This window comes from Pempheris klunzingeri, chromosome 5 (genome assembly GCF_042242105.1).
Source record: "Pempheris klunzingeri isolate RE-2024b chromosome 5, fPemKlu1.hap1, whole genome shotgun sequence".
NCBI classification, from domain to species: Eukaryota; Metazoa; Chordata; class Actinopteri; order Acropomatiformes; family Pempheridae; genus Pempheris; species Pempheris klunzingeri.
The window spans coordinates 185,001-205,000 of record NC_092016.1 but is presented as its reverse complement, the minus strand read 5'-3'; the positions used below and the strand labels follow the sequence as shown (position 1 = coordinate 205,000).

Here is a 20,000-nt window from a genome sequence, read left to right as displayed (position 1 = left end):
GGTAACGGTCTCACAGGTAGAGGTCTCACAGGTAGAAGTCTCACAGGTAACGGTCTCACAGGTAGAGGTCTCACAGGTAACGGTCTCACAGGTAGAGGTCTTACAGGTAGAAGTCTCACAGGTAACGGTCTTACAGGTAACGGTCTCACAGGTAGAGGTCTCACAGGTAGAGGTCTTACAGGTAGAGGTCTCACAGGTAGAGGTCTCACAGGTAGAAGTCTCACAGGTAACGGTCTCACAGGTAGAGGTCTTACAGGTAGAGGTCTCACAGGTAGAGGTCTCACAGGTAGAGGTCTTACAGGTAGAGGTCTCACAGGTAGAGGTCTCTCAGGTAGAGGTCTTACAGGTAACGGTCTCACAGGTAGAGGTCTTACAGGTAGAGGTCTCACAGGTAGAGGTCTCACAGGTAGAGGTCTTACAGGTAGAGGTCTCACAGGTAGAGGTCTCACAGGTAGAGGTCTTACAGGTAACGGTCTCACAGGTAGAGGTCTTACAGGTAGAGGTCTCACAGGTAGAGGTCTCACAGGTAGAGGTCTTACAGGTAGAGGTCTCACAGGTAGAGGTCTCTCAGGTAGAGGTCTCACAGGTAGAGGTCTCACAGGTAGAGGTCTTACCTCTCTGTTGTCCAGGTCGGCCTGGACCAGAGTCCCTTTGAAGCACGGCTCCACGTAGCGAACGTAGTCGGTATACTGCACACAGGAGGACACAGGAAGTCCATTTACTGCAGTACTGTGAACCTGAGGTTCTTCTCTACTCCACTCTAACCCTAACCTGAGGTTCTTCTTCTCTACTCCACTGTAACCCTAACCTGAGGTTCTTCTTCTCTACTCCACTGTAACCCTAACCTGAGGTTCTTCTTCTCTACTCCACTGTAACCCTAACCTGAGGTTCTTCTTTACTCCACTCTAACCCTAACCTGAGGTTCTTCTTCTTTACTCCACTCTAACCCTAACCTGAGGTTCTTCTTCTCTACTCCACTGTAACCCTAACCTGAGGTTCTTCTTTACTCCACTCTAACCCTAACCTGAGGTTCTTCTTCTTTACTCCACTCTAACCCTAACCTGAGGTTCTTCTTCTCTACTTTAACCTCAGAGTCAACAGAGGTTTTAATGATAGGATCTGTAAAGGATCAGCCACAGTGTGTGTGTGTGTTCCTGTGTGTGTGTGTGTGTGTGTGTGTGTGTGTGTTCCTGTGTGTGTGTGTGTGTGTGTGTGTTCCTGTGTGTTCCTGTGTGTGTGTGTGTGTGTTCCTGTGTGTGTGTGTGTGTGTGTGTGTGTGTGTGTTCCTGTGTGTGTGTGTGTGTGTGTGTTCCTGTGTGTGTGTGTGTGTGTTCCTGTGTGTGTGTGTATGTGTGTTCCTGTGTGTGTGTGTGTGTGTTCCTGTGTGTGTGTGTGTGTGTGTGTGTTCCTGTGTGTGTCTCACAGCGATGACGTTGACGAAGTCGTTCTCTCCCAGTGTGTCCAGGATGGTGTTGATGGTGTGTTTGGCGATGGTCATCTTCAGCCCCTTCATGCTGCCGCTGATGTCCACCATGATGATGATGTCTTTGGGGGACGTGGCTGCCTGGATGTACCTGGACAGGTGAGACAGGTGAGACGGGTGAGACGGGTCGCCTGTGTTATTCGTTTCTTAAAGCGATTGAAGCAGACAGACAGTAAACTTTTCGTTACTGGGATGATGTCAGCAGTCTCCGTCACAGCCAGCCAATCACACGCTGCCGGCCTCTCCGCTCAGCAGCACTAACAGAAATAACGTGACCGTGACATGAATCAGCCCGTCGTCATGGCAACAACAACAGTAGGTGTTTCTTCAACAGGGTTAAAACCGCCAACTGGTGCCCGTGGTGGCCGTGGTGGCCGTGGTGATGATTACGGGAGCGAAGGAGGAAGTCAGGTGACCTCGAATAGAGAACGTCAGCGCAGAACGTTGGAGGAAACAAAAGATTCTGTCGACTTATTTTAACAGACGTAACTTTTAATCTAACGTAACTGCAGCTGTGTCATGTACGCAATGTAATTCACTTTTATATCTAACACACTGATTTCAACCTGAACTATGACCTTCGCCGAAACCTAACCAAGTAGTTTTGGTGCCTAAACCTAACCGGACTAGTCAGGTTTGGTGTCTGGTCCCCATCCGTCCTGCGGAGGGCGCTGAAAACGCTCATATATGTGGTTTATGGGGTCGTAGATGGAGCTGTCGGTTCAGTGTGAGCAGGTCGTGTCATCAATGACGGATCAGAAACATTTGAATGGATGTCATGAAAATAAACTGAGACTATAATAACTGGAATAAATAAAGCTGATTTATGAAACATGAACAGATTTTGATTATTTATTCCTGTTTTATGAACACTGACCATCTGTGACAGTCATTAACAAGTGCTATGAACGTTAAAGGGGCAGTTCACAGTATTTCAACTGTGACTGAATGAGGTTCTTATTAATTAAAGAACCAAGTATCAATAATCCATCCATCCATCCATCCATTATCTCTACCGGAGCCAATCCCAGCTGACTTTGGGTGAGAGGCGGGGTCACCCTGGACTGGTCGCCAGCCAATCACAGGGCCGACACACAGAGACGTCCACTCACACTCACACCTGCGGTCAGTTATTAAAAACCAGAATTTAGTTTGATTGTTCAGAAACAAACTAAATTCTCTCATTATTATTCATTATTCATTTATAAACAAATGCTGGACGTGTGTGTGTGTGTGTGTGTGTGTGTGTGCGTAGCTCTTCCAGCTCAGCTGCAGTAATGCGGCGTGACGAGGCGTTCAGGGACATACGCAGCTCTCTGGTATTATTTAGAAATGCATGAGCAGTCACATACGGTGCCACGTGGACTGAGGAGCAGCTTATCGTCTTTTCCAGAGGATCAGGGCTGCGACACACACACACACACACACACACACACACACACACACACACACACACACACACACAGCCTTTTCTACTCATCTCTGCTCCTGCGTTCTTTATTTCCTCCCTTCTTCTATAAAAGTGTGCATCCTTCATGATGGTTTACTCTCAGACTCTCTCACCTTTGTCCCAAAAGGGTCAAACTGAGGATGGAAATGACTTTATAGAATTTACAGAAAAGTGAAGCAGCTTCAGAGGCTGCAGTGACATAAGTCACTGAAATGACTGATGGAGCAGTCCTTTATGAAGCGTTCACATACAGTCTGAATGTAGTTAACATGAACACGCCCACCTCAACGTGTTCCTCCACACACAGTGTCTAAGCTTCGTCTAAATCCAGCAGAGCTCTTTATTGGCTGTTTTAAAGCACCAGGTGACCTCGCACAGTGACGGAGGATGGGGTCGAGGCGCACCGTTGGACGGATAAAATACTTCCAGGCTGCAGCCGTGCTAGCACTACTGAGCTAAATGCTAACGTGTGCGTGCTAACAGGCATCTCTCCTGTTGACAGTCGGCTCTGAGTGTCAGAAACAAAGCGAGCAGCCAACAGTCTGCAGGGCTGCAGGTGGAGACACACTTCTGCTCAGAGGGACAAAACAACAGACACACCCAGTGATAAACAGTCTGAATGGCTGCATGTTAATGTATACAATATTGTGGTGTCGGCAAGGCCGCGCCGCAAGGACTGATGGGTAGGGTTAATGTGTTTGTGTGTGAGAACCGTAAGTTAGATGGGCATTGGGTTTGATGACATGCTCTGACTTGTTCTGTTATGATGTGTCTATGATAAATGGTTTTCTGAAGCAATACTGGTTGTTATTGCCTAAGAGTTCAGCCACTTCTGCCGTCTGTGACCCCGACGCTCGCTACAATATTGTCCTTCTGGGAACATTAGCTAGCTAGCAGTAAACCCAGAGTCTAGAGGCTGATGGATGTCTTTAGTCCAGCAGGTGTTCAAACCAAAGTGTTGGACGCATGAACGTGTTGATCTCATGGTGGCGCTACAGGAAAAGTCAGAGGATCAATAAAGTGATTACAGTTCATCCTGAGGGGACCATGAACGTCTGTATTAAATTTCATGATAATCAGACGTGTTTGGGGGACTGAACTCACCAGTTTCTGTTCCTGCAGTCGAAAGCTGCCACACCGTTGGAGTCTGGAGTCCATTTAATACCTAACGGAGACAAAGAGACATATTCACCTCTGATGCTAATATCCATAACATCTAAACACATCTAAACACATCCATAACATCTAAACACATCCATAACATCTAAAAACATCTAAACACATCCATAACATCTAAACACACCTAAACACATCCATAACATCTAAACACAGCTAAACACATCCATAACATCTAAACACATCCATAACATCTAAACACATCTAAACACATCCATAACATCTAAACACATCCATAACATCTAAACACATCCATAACATCTAAACACATCCATAAAATCTAAACTCCAAAAAATCATACTGCTAATCTTTTAGTCACACTCCTATTGTTAGCGCTATAGTCACTGCTAGTACATTGGTTGCTGTTTGTGTTGTCTCTCTCTCTCTCTCTCCACTCCACCCAACGCGGACCCCTACAGAAGCCGCCCACATTGATCCTGGGTCTGTTTGAGGTTTCTTCACGTTAAAGGGGAGTTCTTCCTGCCACTGTTGCTCAGTATAATATCTGATGCTGCTCATGTGGGAATTCTTGAATCCTTAATTTTGAACTCATGAATTATTGGGTCTCTCTCTAATTAAAGAGTTTGGTCTAGACCTGCTCTTTATGTAAAGCGTCTTGAGATAACGCTGTTGTGAATTGGCGCTATATAAATAAAGATTGATTGATTGATAAACACATCTAAACACATTCATAACATAACATAAGTTATGTTAAAAAGTTGTGTTTTATACGTGATGTAAGTTCTGTGAAAAAGTAAAAAGGTACATTATGAACAGTTGCACCTTTCAGCCGTGTTCACTGAACAACTCAAATAAGAACAATTGAAACAGCTCAACACAGCTAGTATTACAGGAGGTTTCTACAAATTCAACACAAAATGTCACTTTTAATGACAACTGCAGTCGCAAAATGATTCAACCCGGTTGAACCAGGTGTGCTTGAGATAGAACACATCAAATACTCAGACTGGCTGGGGGGGGTTTGTTCACAGGGACGTTTGGCTACATGTTAGAAATATGTGTAAGTCAAGAGAACTGTCCAAAAGGTTAAGAGCGGAGATCATTGCCTTGGACAAACAAGGAAAAGGATACAAAAAGACACCAAAGGCACTGAATGTTCCCAGAGATGCTGCTGGAAGCAAAGTTCACAGTTCAAAGCTAAAGGAACTCTGGCTGCACGACCTGGACGTGGCAGAAGGAGGAAGTTATCAACAGCTGCCACCAGATTTCTGAGGAGGCAGGAGGACAAAACCCTTCAGTGACTGCAAAAGACTTGGAGCCAGACTTGGTGGCAGCAGGCTCTGAGGTTTCTACAGTGAGGCTCATACTAAACACTGAAGGCCTCTGTGCCTGAACTCTAAGATGTTCACCACCACTGACCCAAAACAACACAAGCTGGATCCAATGTGCTGGAAACCGTAGAAATGAGCTACAGAAGTTTTGGGATTCTGTTCTGATGAAACCAAACCTTTTCAGGTGTGTGGATCAGCAGTTTGTCTGGAGGAGGAAGGATGAGGCAGACGCTGAAGAACATCCTGCCTACCGTGAAGCATGTAGGCAGGACATGATGGATTCATCAAGTATCAGGAAATCCAGGAGAACATCAGGCCGTCTGTGAGGAAGCTGGAGCTTGGAGGTCATTGGACCTTCCAACAGGACAATGACCCCAAACATTCCTCAGAGTCCGCCAAGGCTTCAGAGGAAGTCCAGGAAGATACCAGAGTGGCCGTCAGAGAATCTCTGGTGAGATTTGAAGAAGGAGGTTCCAGCACACAAACCCAAGAACATCAGAGAGCTGTTTGCTGGTGTCCATGAGGAATGAGCTTCCTGAGGAACGCTGTGAGAACCTGGTGTCTGTCTGAGCATCACGTTAGCAGGTCAGAACAGCTGAAGGTGCTGTGCTGAGAACTAAAGGTGCCTGTCAAGGGGGTGGGGTACTGAGACTGCAGTCGTCAGTATTTGTGTTGAATTTGGAGAAACCTCCAAATGATATTAGTGATATTACTTGTCTTGTGCTGTTTCAATTGTTTTTATTTGAGTTGTTCATTGAACTCAGCTGAAAGTTTCTAAAATTTACCAAAACACCTGATCTGCAATGGGGGTTTAATCATTTTGAGTGGAACTGTATGTGATCTGATTTCTGTTAAAAGTTACGTTTTGCTTGTTATGCAAGTTAAAAAGGTCAACGCTGACTTTTTGTGTCCTGAGCAGCGTCCTGTGTAATCATCGTCACTACGGCCACTAGAGGTCGCCTACCAGCACACTGGCCATTCTGACCCCGTTTAAACCATCGAGCCGTCATGTTTTTTTGGTATGAAGGCGGGCCGGCACGCCACTGTGGCAGAAACACAACTTTTTCTTTGGGTTGGAGCGTATACTTGTGTTCTCTGGCTGCATGGGACTGACCGGGGTAGATCCTGAAAAAGCCAGTGGAGCTGCCGAAGTACTGCCAGGTGAGCGTCGGGTCCTTCTGGAAGTTACTGGTGAAGATGTCGTTTAACGCCTCAGAGTTGTAGATGGCGTTGAGGATGTTGGGATCTGTGGACAGAAGACAGACAGCAGAGCTGAGCCTTCCAGGGACAGGACGTAGCGTTATGGTGTCCACGGCGAGCGGCGCCGCCCTCTGACCTTTGTTGTAGACGTTGGTGGGGACCTGGATGTCACTCTGCTGCGTATTGACCAGCAGGTTGTTGAAGTGCTCGTTCTCCTCCAGGGAGAACTCTCCGCCCAGCTCTATGTTGTTCCCGTCCTCGTCCGCCGTGTTGATCAGCATGGCGTTATAGTAATCAAACTGACGAGACACAGGAAGAGGACGTCTTTTCAGAATAAGATGCTGACTATGATCAGTTTCTGTATGATCTGACAGGGACAGACAGCTCTCTGCTCATCTGCTGATCGTTTACAGAGTTTACAGCAGACGTCACTGAGCGGCTCTCAGGAATTTGTTTCTGTTTAAGTGGAATTTTAAAGATCCCAGATTATAGATTACAGTTTATAGGTCAGTATGTTATTGGTTAATAGGTTATGAGTTAATAGTTAAACCGGTTAAAGGTTAGTAGGTTATAAGTTAATGGGTTAACAGGTTAAAGGATAATAGGTTCTAGGTTTTCAGACTGTTACTCAGTCAGTTCCACTGAATTGTTTTAAATACTAAAACACACAAATATGTTTTCTGCACCATATCACACAGTTTTCTGCTGTGCACTGCTTTAGTTAGTTCTAGTTCTAGTTAGCTACCGGTATACTTACCCACTGCTATAATTATAGTAAGTTAAAGTGCACTGCTGAAGTTAATTCTAGTTATAGTTACCCAGTGCTATAGTTAGAGTTACAGTTCTAGTTAGTTCTAGTTCTAGTTCTACATATACTGTGCTGACAGAGCTGCACTTAGTTTTAGTAAAACTCTGTATTTATGCTGCTGTCCACTGTCATAGTGTCATAGTTATAGTTATTCATGGTTATAGTTGTAGTTGTAGTTAGTTATAGTTATTCATGGTTATAGTTGTAGTTGTAGTTAGTTATAGTTGCGCTGCTCTTCCTCACATCTTCATCCTCCTGTGTGAGCCTCTCAGCTGCAGGTCGACCCAATTTCCTCCCACAATCCCTCAGCTTTGATCTGATTTCAGGTGTCAGCTGCAGCTCTAAAGCTTCCTGTGCTCTGCGCTCACTTAGCTAACATGCTAACATGCTAATGAGAGCGCTCAGCTTAGAGCTCTCACACACACACACACACACAGAGGACACACACACACACACACACACACACACAGAGGACACACACACACACACACACACACACACACACACACACACACACACACAGAAGACACACACACAGACACACACACAGAAGACACACACACACACACAGAGGACACACACACACACACACACACACACACACACACAGAAGGCACACACACACACACACAGAGGACACACACACACACACACACACACACAGAAGACACACACACACACACACACACACAGACACACACACAGAAGACACACACACACACACAAAGGACACACACACACACACACACACACACACACACACAGAAGGCACACACACACACACACACAGAGGACACACACACACACACACACACACAGAAGACACACACACACACACACACACACACACACAGAAGACACACACACACACACACACACACACACAGACACACACACACACACACACACACACACACACACAGAGGACACACACACACACACACACACACACACAGAAGACACACACACACACACACACACACACACAGAAGACACACACACACACACACAGAGGACACACACGCACACAGAGGACACACACACACACACACACAGAGGACACACACACACACACACACACACACACACACACAGAAGACACACACACACACACACACAGAAGACACACACACACACACACACAGAGGACACACACACACACACACACAAAGGACACACACACACACACACAGAGGACACACACACACACACACACACACACACACACACAGAAGACACACACACACACACACACAGAGGACACACACGCACACAGAGGACACACACACACACACAGAGGACACACACACACACACACACAAAGGACACACACACACACACACAGCTGTCAGTCTGAGCCGTGAGAGGAGCCAGAAAACAGCTGGAAGTGCCCTTTAACTCATCACCCACTTCCAACGAAGCGTTGAACTCGTGGTACAGGTCGGCGTCCTCTGCTGACTCCGCCAGCCTCTGAGGGACACGACAGACAGAGTGCATCATGGGAAGGATCATCAGGGGCTCTACTACAGCCCAAAACTGTCCTTCATCATCATCATCTTTACATCTTTATATTTGCATTATGGGAAATGTAGGATCAAGTGTTTGAGGAAGTGAAACACTAAATCATCTACATTGTCATACATGTGATGAAGAACACAAACACGCTGAGGAAGGCTCTCGTTCTCACCTTCACCGACTTCATCTTGCTCCCCAACATCCGCTCGATCTCATCTGAGTAATCCCTCACCAGCTCGCTGCCGTCCAGCTCCACGATCTTGATAATGGACTCCACGTCTTTTAGTTTCTGAGAGGAAACACACACAGGCTCTGAAAACCTTCAAGGGTAGCAGAACTTTCCAGGAGGAGCCGGTGTTGGACTCAGAGGACGTGTGTGTGTGTGTGTGTGTGTGTGTGACAGGCGACCCTCCTGATGCTCCCAGTTCAGACTGTCTTCCTGTTGTAACATTTAAAGAAGAAACCCACAGGGACAGGAAGTAGATCCACAGGGACAGGAAGTAGATCCACAGGGACAGGAAGCACGCTCGTCCACAGAGAGCTGCTCAGTGGAGCATGAAGACAAAAAGTTCAACTTTGAACCTGGAACCTTCCTGTGTGGAGTTCTCATGTTCTCCTCCGGCTTGTGTGGGTTCTCTCTGGTTCTCCAGCTTCCTCCCACAGTCCAAACACCTGCAGGTTACCTGGAGACACAGACTACTTTGTGTGCCCTGTGACTGACTGGTGACCAGTCCAGGGTGACCCCGCCTCTCAGCTAGTATTGGCTGCAGCCCCCCCGCCACCCTGAAGGATAAACGCATGAATGCATCAAACTCTGATGGTGAAACCATCATTTCACAGGTCGTGACACAAAAAAATGTCTCCTGTGATTTACAGACGTGAGTCTGTGGAAGAAAAAATCTTTTTGGGCCCAACGGTGTCATGTGATGGATCCAAAGGGACAGGAAGTAGATCTAACGGGACAGGAAGTAGATCCAAAGGGACAGGAAGTAGAGCAAAGGGGACAGGAAGTAGATCCAACGGGACAGGAAGTAGACCCACAGGGACCGGAAGTAGAGCAAAGGGGACAGGAAGTAGATCCAACGGGACAGGAAGTAGACCCACAAGGACCAGAAGTAGAGCAAAGGGGACAGGAAGTAGATCCACAGGGAACTGAAGTAGATCCACAAGGACAGGAAGTAGGCCAGACTGACAGAAAGCTTTAAGCATTCATTTTGTTTTTACTATAAAGCACTTTATTGTGAAAGGTGGGATATAAAGAATGTTATTATCATTATAGTTGTTACATTAAGAACTTTGTCTCTGCCAAAAATGATCTTTTACTTCAGGAACCAGTTGTACTCTCTGTTGATTCTATGTTGGTTCTTGAGCTGTCAAATGGCATTCTGGGAAATGTAGGAGAGCACTAGCTGAAGGTGAGCCTGATGTGGTTTATCTCTCGACGTGTGTGTTTCAGAGCTGTGTTTACCTTCTGCAGCAGCAACGAGCCGGAGTATTTGGTGCTGAGGTCTCGAAGCTGAATGGAGAACACGGACGCCCATTGCTGCACCCTGACACACACACACACACACACACACACACACAAACAGATGTTAATGTAAATCTACGAGACTCTGCAGCATCACAGCATCAGTATCAACAGGGAAACTTTCCAACAGGAAAATAGCAAGTCAGCCTCTGGTAACACACACACACACACACACACACACACACACACACACTCCTTTGACCCGTGTGTGTAAACAGTGTGTGTGATGAGTGTGCTACTATGCGTCTGGCTGTCTGTTGCCGTGGTGATGCTGTGCAGCAGTTATAGCAGAAAAAGGCTGATAAACATGACGATGATGAAAGAGATTTAGATAATCTGTTCTTCATCTGGGTCACAGGTGTGTCTGCTGCACACACACACACACACACACACACACACACACTTGTGGGTGTGGCCTCCATGATGACAGTCACTGAGGATAACTTTGCATCCTCAGTGAACAGCAGGCCAATCAGAGACTACAGTACTGATCAATGTGACTGATACTGATCAATATAACTGATACTGATCAATGTGACTGATACTGATCAATATAACTGATACTGATCAATGTGACTGATACTGATCAATGTGATCAATGTGACTGATACTGATCAATGTGACTGATACTGATCAATATAACTGATACTGATCAATGTGACTGATACTGATCAATGTGATCAATGTGACTGATACTGATCAATGTGATCAATGTGACTGATACTGATCAATGTGATCAATGTGACTGATACTGATCAATGTGACTGATACTGATCAATGTGATCAATGTGACTGATGCTCCACCATCAGAACGACGCTCCACCATCAGAACGAACGACGCTCCACCATCAGAACGAACGACGCTCCACCATCAGAACGACGCTCCACCATCAGAACGACGCTCCACCATCAGAACGACGCTCCACCATTAGAATGAACGACGCTCCACCATCAGAACGACGCTCCACCATTAGAATGAACGACGCTCCACCATCAGAACGACGCTCCACCATCAGAACGACGCTCCACCATCAGAACGACGCTCCACCATCAGAACGACGCTCCACCATCAGAACGAACGACGCTCCACCATCAGAACGACGCTCCACCATCAGAACGACGCTCCACCATCAGAACGACGCTCCACCATCAGAACGAACGACGCTCCACCATCAGAACGACGCTCCACCATCAGAACGACGCTCCACCATTAGAATGAACGACGCTCCACCATCAGAACGAACGACGCTCCACCATCAGAAGGACGCTCCACCATCAGAACGAACGACGCTCCACCATCAGAACGACGCTCCACCATTAGAATGAACGACGCTCCACCATCAGAAGGACGCTCCACCATTGGAATGAACGACGCTCCACCATCAGAAGGACGCTCCACCATCAGAACGAACGACGCTCCACCATCAGAACGAACGACGCTCCACCATCAGAACGAACGACGCTCCACCATCAGAAGGACGCTCCACCATCAGAACGAACGACGCTCCACCATCAGAACGACGCTCCACCATTAGAAGGACGCTCCACCATTAGAATGAACGACGCTCCACCATCAGAACGACGCTCCACCATTAGAATGAACGACGCTCCACCATTAGAATGAACGACGCTCCACCATCAGAATGATGCTCCACCATTAGAATGAACGACGCTCCACCATCAGAAGGACGCTCCACCATTAGAATGAACGACGCTCCACCATCAGAAGGACGCTCCACCATCAGAAGGACGCTCCACCATCAGAACGAACGACGCTCCACCATCAGAACGAACGACGCTCCACCATCAGAACGACGCTCCACCATTAGAATGAACGACGCTCCACCATCAGAAGGACGCTCCACCATTGGAATGAACGACGCTCCACCATCAGAAGGACGCTCCACCATTAGAATGAACGACGCTCCACCATCAGAAGGACGCTCCACCATCAGAACGAACGACGCTCCACCATCAGAACGAACGACGCTCCACCATCAGAAGGACGCTCCACCATCAGAACGAACGACGCTCCACCATCAGAACGACGCTCCACCATTAGAAGGACGCTCCACCATTAGAATGAACGACGCTCCACCATCAGAACGACGCTCCACCATTAGAATGAACGACGCTCCACCATCAGAATGATGCTCCACCATTAGAATGAACGACGCTCCACCATCAGAAGGACGCTCCACCATCAGAATGATGCTCCACCATCAGGACGAACGACGCTCCACCATCAGGACGAACGACGCTCCACCATCAGAACGACGCTCCACCATTAGAATGAACGACGCTCCACCATTAGAATGAACGACGCTCCACCATTAGAATGAACGACGCTCCACCATCAGAACGAACGACGCTCCACCATCAGAACGACGCTCCACCATTAGAATGAACGACGCTCCACCATTAGAATGAACGACGCTCCACCATTAGAATGAACGACGCTCCACCATCAGAACGAACGACGCTCCACCATCAGAACGACGCTCCACCATTAGAATGAACGACGCTCCACCATCAGAACGAACGACGCTCCACCATCAGAAGGACGCTCCACCATTAGAATGAACGACGCTCCACCATCAGAAGGACGCTCCACCATCAGAACGACGCTCCACCATTAGAAGGACGCTCCACCATTAGAATGAACGACGCTCCACCATCAGAACGAACGACGCTCCACCATCAGAAGGACGCTCCACCATTAGAATGAACGACGCTCCACCATCAGAAGGACGCTCCACCATCAGAACGACGCTCCACCATTAGAACGACGCTCCACCATCAGAATGACGTTCCACCATTAGAACGAACGAAGCTCCACCATCAGAACGAACGACCCTCCACCATCAGAACGAAGCTCCACCATCAGAACGACGCTCCACCATCAGAACGACGCTCCACCATCAGAACGAACGACGCTCCACCATCAGAACGAACGACGCTCCACCATCAGAACGACGCTCCACCATCAGAACGACGCTCCACCATTAGAACGACGCTCCACCATTAGAATGAACGACGCTCCACCATTAGAATGAACGACGCTCCACCATCAGAACGAACGACGCTCCACCATCAGAACGAACGACGCTCCACCATCAGAAGGAACGACGCTCCACCATCAGAAGGAACGACGCTCCACCATTAGAATGAACGACGCTCCACCATCAGAACGAACGACGCTCCACCATCAGAAGGACGCTCCACCATTAGAATGAACGACGCTCCACCATCAGAAGGACGCTCCACCATCAGAACGACGCTCCACCATTAGAAGGACGCTCCACCATTAGAATGAACGACGCTCCACCATCAGAACGAACGACGCTCCACCATCAGAAGGACGCTCCACCATTAGAATGAACGACGCTCCACCATCAGAAGGACGCTCCACCATCAGAACGACGCTCCACCATTAGAACGACGCTCCACCATCAGAATGACGTTCCACCATTAGAACGAACGAAGCTCCACCATCAGAACGAACGACGCTCCACCATCAGAACGACGCTCCACCATCAGAACGACGCTCCACCATTAGAACGACGCTCCACCATCAGAATGAACGACGCTCCACCATCAGAATGACGCTCCACTATCAGAACGAACGACGCTCCACCATCAGAACGAACGGCGCTCCACCATCAGAACGGCGCTCCACCATCAGAACGACGCTCCACCATCAGAAGGACGCTCCACCACCAGAAGGACGCTCCACCACCAGAGAACGACGCTCCACCATCAGAATGACGCTCCACCATCAGAACAACACTCCACCATCAGAACGAACGACGCTCCACCATCAGAACGAACGGCGCTCCACCAGAGAACGACGCTCCACCATCAGAATGACGCTCCACTATCAGAACGAACGATGCTCCACCATCAGAACGAACGGCGCTCCACCATCAGAACGGCGCTCCACCATCAGAACGACGCTCCACCATCAGAAGGACGCTCCACCACCAGAAGGACGCTCCACCACCAGAGAACGACGCTCCACCATCAGAATGACGCTCCACCATCAGAACAACACTCCACCATCAGAACGAACGACGCTCCACCATCAGAACGAACGGCGCTCCACCATCAGAACGGCGCTCCACCATTAGAACGACGCTCCACCATCAGAATGACGCTCCACCATTAGAACGACGCTCCACCATCAGAACGAACGACGCTCCACCATCAGAACGAACGGCGCTCCACCATCAGAACGGCGCTCCACCATCAGAAGGACGCTCCACCATCAGAAGGACGCTCCACCATCAGAACAACGCTCCACCACCAGAAGGACGCTCCACCATCACAATGACGCTCCACCATCAGAAGGACGGTCCACCACCAGAAGGACGCTCCACCATCAGAGAACGACGCTCCACCATCAGAAGGACGCTCCACCACCAGAAGGACGCTCCACCATCAGAGAACGACGCTCCACCACCAGAAGGACGCTCCACCATCAGAACAACGCTCCACCACCAGAAGGACGCTCCACCATCAGAACAACGCTCCAGCACCAGAAGGACGCTCCACCATCAGAAGGACGCTCCACCACCAGAACAACACTCCACCATCAGAAGGACGCTCCACCACCAGAACAACACTCCACCACCAGAAGGACGCTCCACCACCAGAAGGACGCTCCACCACCAGAACAACACTCCACCATCAGAAGGACGCTCCACCATCACAATGACGCTCCACCATCAGAAGGACGCTCCACCATCACAATGACGCTCCACCATCAGAAGGACGCTCCACCACCAGAAGGACGCTCCACCATCAGAGAACGACGCTCCACCATCAGAGAACGACGCTCCACCATCAGAAGGACGCTCCACCACCAGAAGGACGCTCCACCATCAGAAGGACGCTCCACCATCAGAGAACGACGCTCCACCACCAGAAGGACGCTCCACCATCAGAACAACGCTCCAGCACCAGAAGGACGCTCCACCATCAGAAGGACGCTCCACCACCAGAACAACACTCCACCATCAGAAGGACGCTCCACCACCAGAACAACACTCCACCACCAGAAGGACGCTCCACCACCAGAAGGACGCTCCACCACCAGAACAACACTCCAGCACCAGAAGGACGCTCCACCATCAGAAGGACGCTCCACCACCAGAACAACACTCCACCATCAGAAGGACGCTCCACCACCAGAACAACACTCCACCACCAGAAGGACGCTCCACCACCAGAAGGACGCTCCACCACCAGAACAACACTCCACCATCAGAAGGACGCTCCACCACCAGAACGACACTCCACCACCAGAAGGACGCTCCACCACCAGAGAACGACGCTCCACCATCAGAACACTCCACCACCAGAAGGACGCTCCACCATCAGAACAACGCTCCACCACCAGAAGGATGCTCCACCATCAGAACAACGCTCCACCACCAGAAGGACGCTCCACCACCAGAACAACACTCCACCACCAGAAGGACGCTCCACCATCAGAAGGACGCTCCACCATCAGAAGGACGCTCCACCACCAGAAGGACGCTCCACCATCAGAACGACGCTCCAGCACCAGAACGACGCTCCACCATCAGAACAACGCTCCACCATCAGAACAACGCTCCAGCACCAGAAGGACGCTCCACCATCAGAAGGACGCTCCACCATCAGAAGGACGCTCCACCATCAGAACGATGCTCCACCATCAGAAGGACGCTCCACCATCAGAACGACGCTCCAGCACCAGAACGACGCTCCACCATCAGAACGACGCTCCAGCACCAGAACGACGCTCCACCATCAGAACAACGCTCCAGCACCAGAAGGACGCTCCACCATCAGAACAACGCTCCAGCACCAGAAGGACGCTCCACCATCAGAAGGACGCTCCACCACCAGAAGGACGCTCCACCATCAGAACGATGCTCCACCATCAGAAGGACGCTCCACCATCAGAACGATGCTCCACCATCAGAAGGACGCTCCACCATCAGAACGACGCTCCACCACCAGAAGGACGCTCCACCATCAGAACGACGCTCCACCACCAGAAGGACGCTCCACCATCAGAACGACGCTCCACCACCAGAAGGACGCTCCACCATCAGAACGACGCTCCACCACCAGAAGGACGCTCCACCATCAGAACGACGCTCCACCATCAGAACGACGCTCCAGCACCAGAAGGACGCTCCACCATCAGAACGACGCTCCACCACCAGAAGGACGCTCCACCACCAGAACGACGCTCCACCATCAGAACGATGCTCCACCACCAGAAGGACGCTCCACCATCAGAACGATGCTCCACCACCAGAAGGACGCTCCACCATCAGAACGACGCTCCACCATCAGAACGATGCTCCACCATCAGAACGACGCTCCACCACCAGAGAACGACGCTCCACCATCAGAACGATGCTCCACCATCAGAACGATGCTCCACCATCAGAACGACACTCCACCACCAGAGAACGACACTCCACCATCAGAACGACGCTCCAGCACCAGAACGACGCTCCACCATCAGAGAACGATGCTCCACCACCAGAAGGACGCTCCACCATCAGAACGATGCTCCACCACCAGAAGGACGCTCCACCATCAGAACGACGCTCCACCACCAGAAGGACGCTCCACCATCAGAACGACGCTCCACCATCAGAACGACGCTCCACCAGAAGGACGCTCCACCATCAGAACGACGCTCCACCATCAGAACAATGCTCCACCACCAGAAGGACGCTCCACCATCAGACCGACGCTCCACCACCAGAAGGACGCTCCACCAACAGAACGACGCTCCACCACCAGAAGGACGCTCCACCATCAGAGAACGACACTCCACCATCAGAACGACGCTCCACCAGAAGGACGCTCCACCATCAGAACGACGCTCCACCATCAGAACAATGCTCCACCACCAGAAGGACGCTCCACCATCAGAACGACGCTCCACCACCAGAGAACGACGCTCCACCACCAGAACGACACTCCACCACCAGAGATCGATGCTCCACCACCAGAACGACGCTCCACCACCAGAACGACGCTCCACCACCAGAGAACGACGCTCCACCATCAGAGAACAACGCTCCACTTCCAGAACGATGCTCCACCATCAGAAGGACGCTCCACCTCCAGAACGATGCTCCACCATCAGAAGGACGCTCCACCTCCAGAACGACGCTCCACCACCAGAACGATGCTCCACCATCAGAATGAACGACGCTCCACCACCAGAGAACGACGCTCCACCATCAGAGAACGACGCTCCACCTCCAGAACGATGCTCCACCATCAGAACGATGCTCCACCTCCAGAACGATGCTCCACCACCAGAACGACGCTCCACCTCTAGAACGACGCTCCACCTCCAGAACGACGCTACACCATGAGAACGACGCTCCACCTCCAGAACAATGCTCCACCATCAGAAGGACGCTCCACCATCAGAACGACGCTCCACCACCAGAACGACGCTCCACCTCTAGAACGACGCTCCACCACCAGAACGACGCTCCACCTCTAGAACGACGCTCCACCACCAGAACGACGCTCCACCTCTAGAACGACGCTCCACCTCCAGAACGATGCTCCACCACCAGAACGACGCTCCACCTCTACAACGACGCTCCACCTCCAGAATGACGCTCCACCTCCAGAACGACGCTACACCATGAGAACGACGCTCCACCTCCAGAACAATGCTCCACCATCAGAAGGACGCTCCACCTCCAGAACAATGCTCCACCACCAGAACAATGCTCCACCACCAGAACGACGCTCCGCCTCCAGAACAATGCTCCACCACCAGAACGATGCTCCACCACCAGAAGGACGCTCCACCATCAGAAAACGACGCTCCACCACCAGAACAACGCTCCACCACCAGAACGCTCTGCCAGCCATGAGATGTCAAACACAACAGGTCATCAGGTACATGTGGTTAAGCGCTTGGGGTCAGACCGAACGCTGGTCGGAGCTTGTCAGAACTCGAACATCCACCAATTTCGTCCCGTCGTGGCGGTGAAACAGCGAGACGCTCCTCCTCCTCTCCTGACAGACGCACAGGTGATCCCAGCAGATGTCTGTCTGTGCCTCTCTCTGTTCTCCTGATTCTGACTCAAAGCCTCGGCTCTGTTTCAGAGCAGATAAAGCCGGCTTGTGACCAAGTGACCCAGCAGCCCTCCAGGCCTGTGGCGGTCTGTCGGCTGGTGAATGTGGGTCAGGGGAGAAGGTGACCGGGCTGGGGTGGCGTGGCCGTTGGCCAGAGAGCCACGGCAGCCACACAGATGGTGGTGGAGGAGGGAGGAGATGTCCTCTCTTACTCTGCCTGACACCTCCATGCTAATGAGACTGTTAGCATGAGCATCACCAGGAAGAGGAGCACCGAACTGTCTGACAGGTGCATTCTGGGAAGTGTAGTTTGACACAGGAATACTTCCCGATCTAGATTTTCACTTTGATTAACTTCTAAATACATTTCTGACGACTGTGTTTCATGTTTTCTTTATCTAGATGTTTAAGGTGGTATTTTTGCTGTTTTTTAGGTTCAGTTCTTATGTTTTAATGAGGTTCTTTTGGGTTAATTGTGACATAACGTTTCCATTCCTTCTGAATTCATTGAGTGTGAAAGTTCTTGTCCGTTTCTCTTCGGTGAGTGAAGATGTTTTTGTCACAATTTAAATCAAAGCACCAATATGAGATTATTTACAGCAGCTGTAACATCACAGAAGCAGCAGAGCAGATTTCAGAGAGTCCTGAGGGAAAACAGCAATCAGTGGACACAAACCTATTCCCTCAGGATCGCCATGAAAACACAAGTGCACTCTGGGAGTTTGTTATGAGTCCAGTCAGGAGTCTTTTCTATAAGCTTCACATCCACACAGATCGGCTCTCTAACATTAATGTGCGATGTTAACTGTATTATGGACAAACAAGATGAGCAGCATGATGCTCGTCGACAAACCATCCGCATGAGCTGCTGTGGGTTCAGCTGTTTATAAAGTGTTTTATTCAATCAACTAAAAGTCCAACAAAAACACTTTTCCTCCTGTTCCTTTAGATGTTTTCATTTTTTGTTATTAATCAGGAAGAAAAAGGCTAAATATGAGAGATGCTCCTTTACCTGGCAGGCTGAGCACCAGCAGGGGAGTTTCTGTAATGTTAGCTAACAAGCTAACGAGGTAAAAGCAGCGTTTTGTTAGTGCTACTGAGGAGGAAGAACCACAGTAGCATCTCAGCAGACTAAAGGGATGCTTCCAGATAAGTCTACCTGCTGGTTAACGTGCTGCAGCTACTATTTTATGGTTATGGCAGGTTTAAAAGAAGGTGGTTTGAGGTTTCCCTCCAGGGATAAGATAACCTGATGAAAATCATAAAACAACCAAGGCTTAGCGAATAAAACACCACCCCCTGTCTCTCCTGTTCATTACGTCATCTCTCTGGTCTCCCCTCCAGGTTGCAGCCAGGCTCAGCCCTGCTTAGCTTTCATACAAGGCCACATGGATTGGCTGTGAGCTGCTGTTCTCATGGGATGGAATAGATTA

General features: G+C 49.8%; 1 protein-coding gene across 1 annotated transcript in view; it reads right to left on the bottom strand.

Annotated features, from left to right (window-relative positions):
• cacna2d4b (calcium channel, voltage-dependent, alpha 2/delta subunit 4b) overlaps nt 1–20,000 on the bottom strand; it is a 56,431-nt gene that overhangs the window by 36,037 nt on the left and 394 nt on the right. Inside the window, exons 2-9 of the mRNA XM_070830366.1 lie at nt 10,393–10,474; nt 9,097–9,213; nt 8,820–8,879; nt 6,738–6,900; nt 6,516–6,647; nt 4,038–4,098; nt 1,424–1,574; nt 615–689 (exon numbers count right to left, since the gene is read on the bottom strand). Coding sequence (XP_070686467.1) covers nt 615–689; nt 1,424–1,574; nt 4,038–4,098; nt 6,516–6,647; nt 6,738–6,900; nt 8,820–8,879; nt 9,097–9,213; nt 10,393–10,474 — 841 coding nt within the window. The remainder of the gene's footprint in view (nt 1–614; nt 690–1,423; nt 1,575–4,037; nt 4,099–6,515; nt 6,648–6,737; nt 6,901–8,819; nt 8,880–9,096; nt 9,214–10,392; nt 10,475–20,000) is intronic.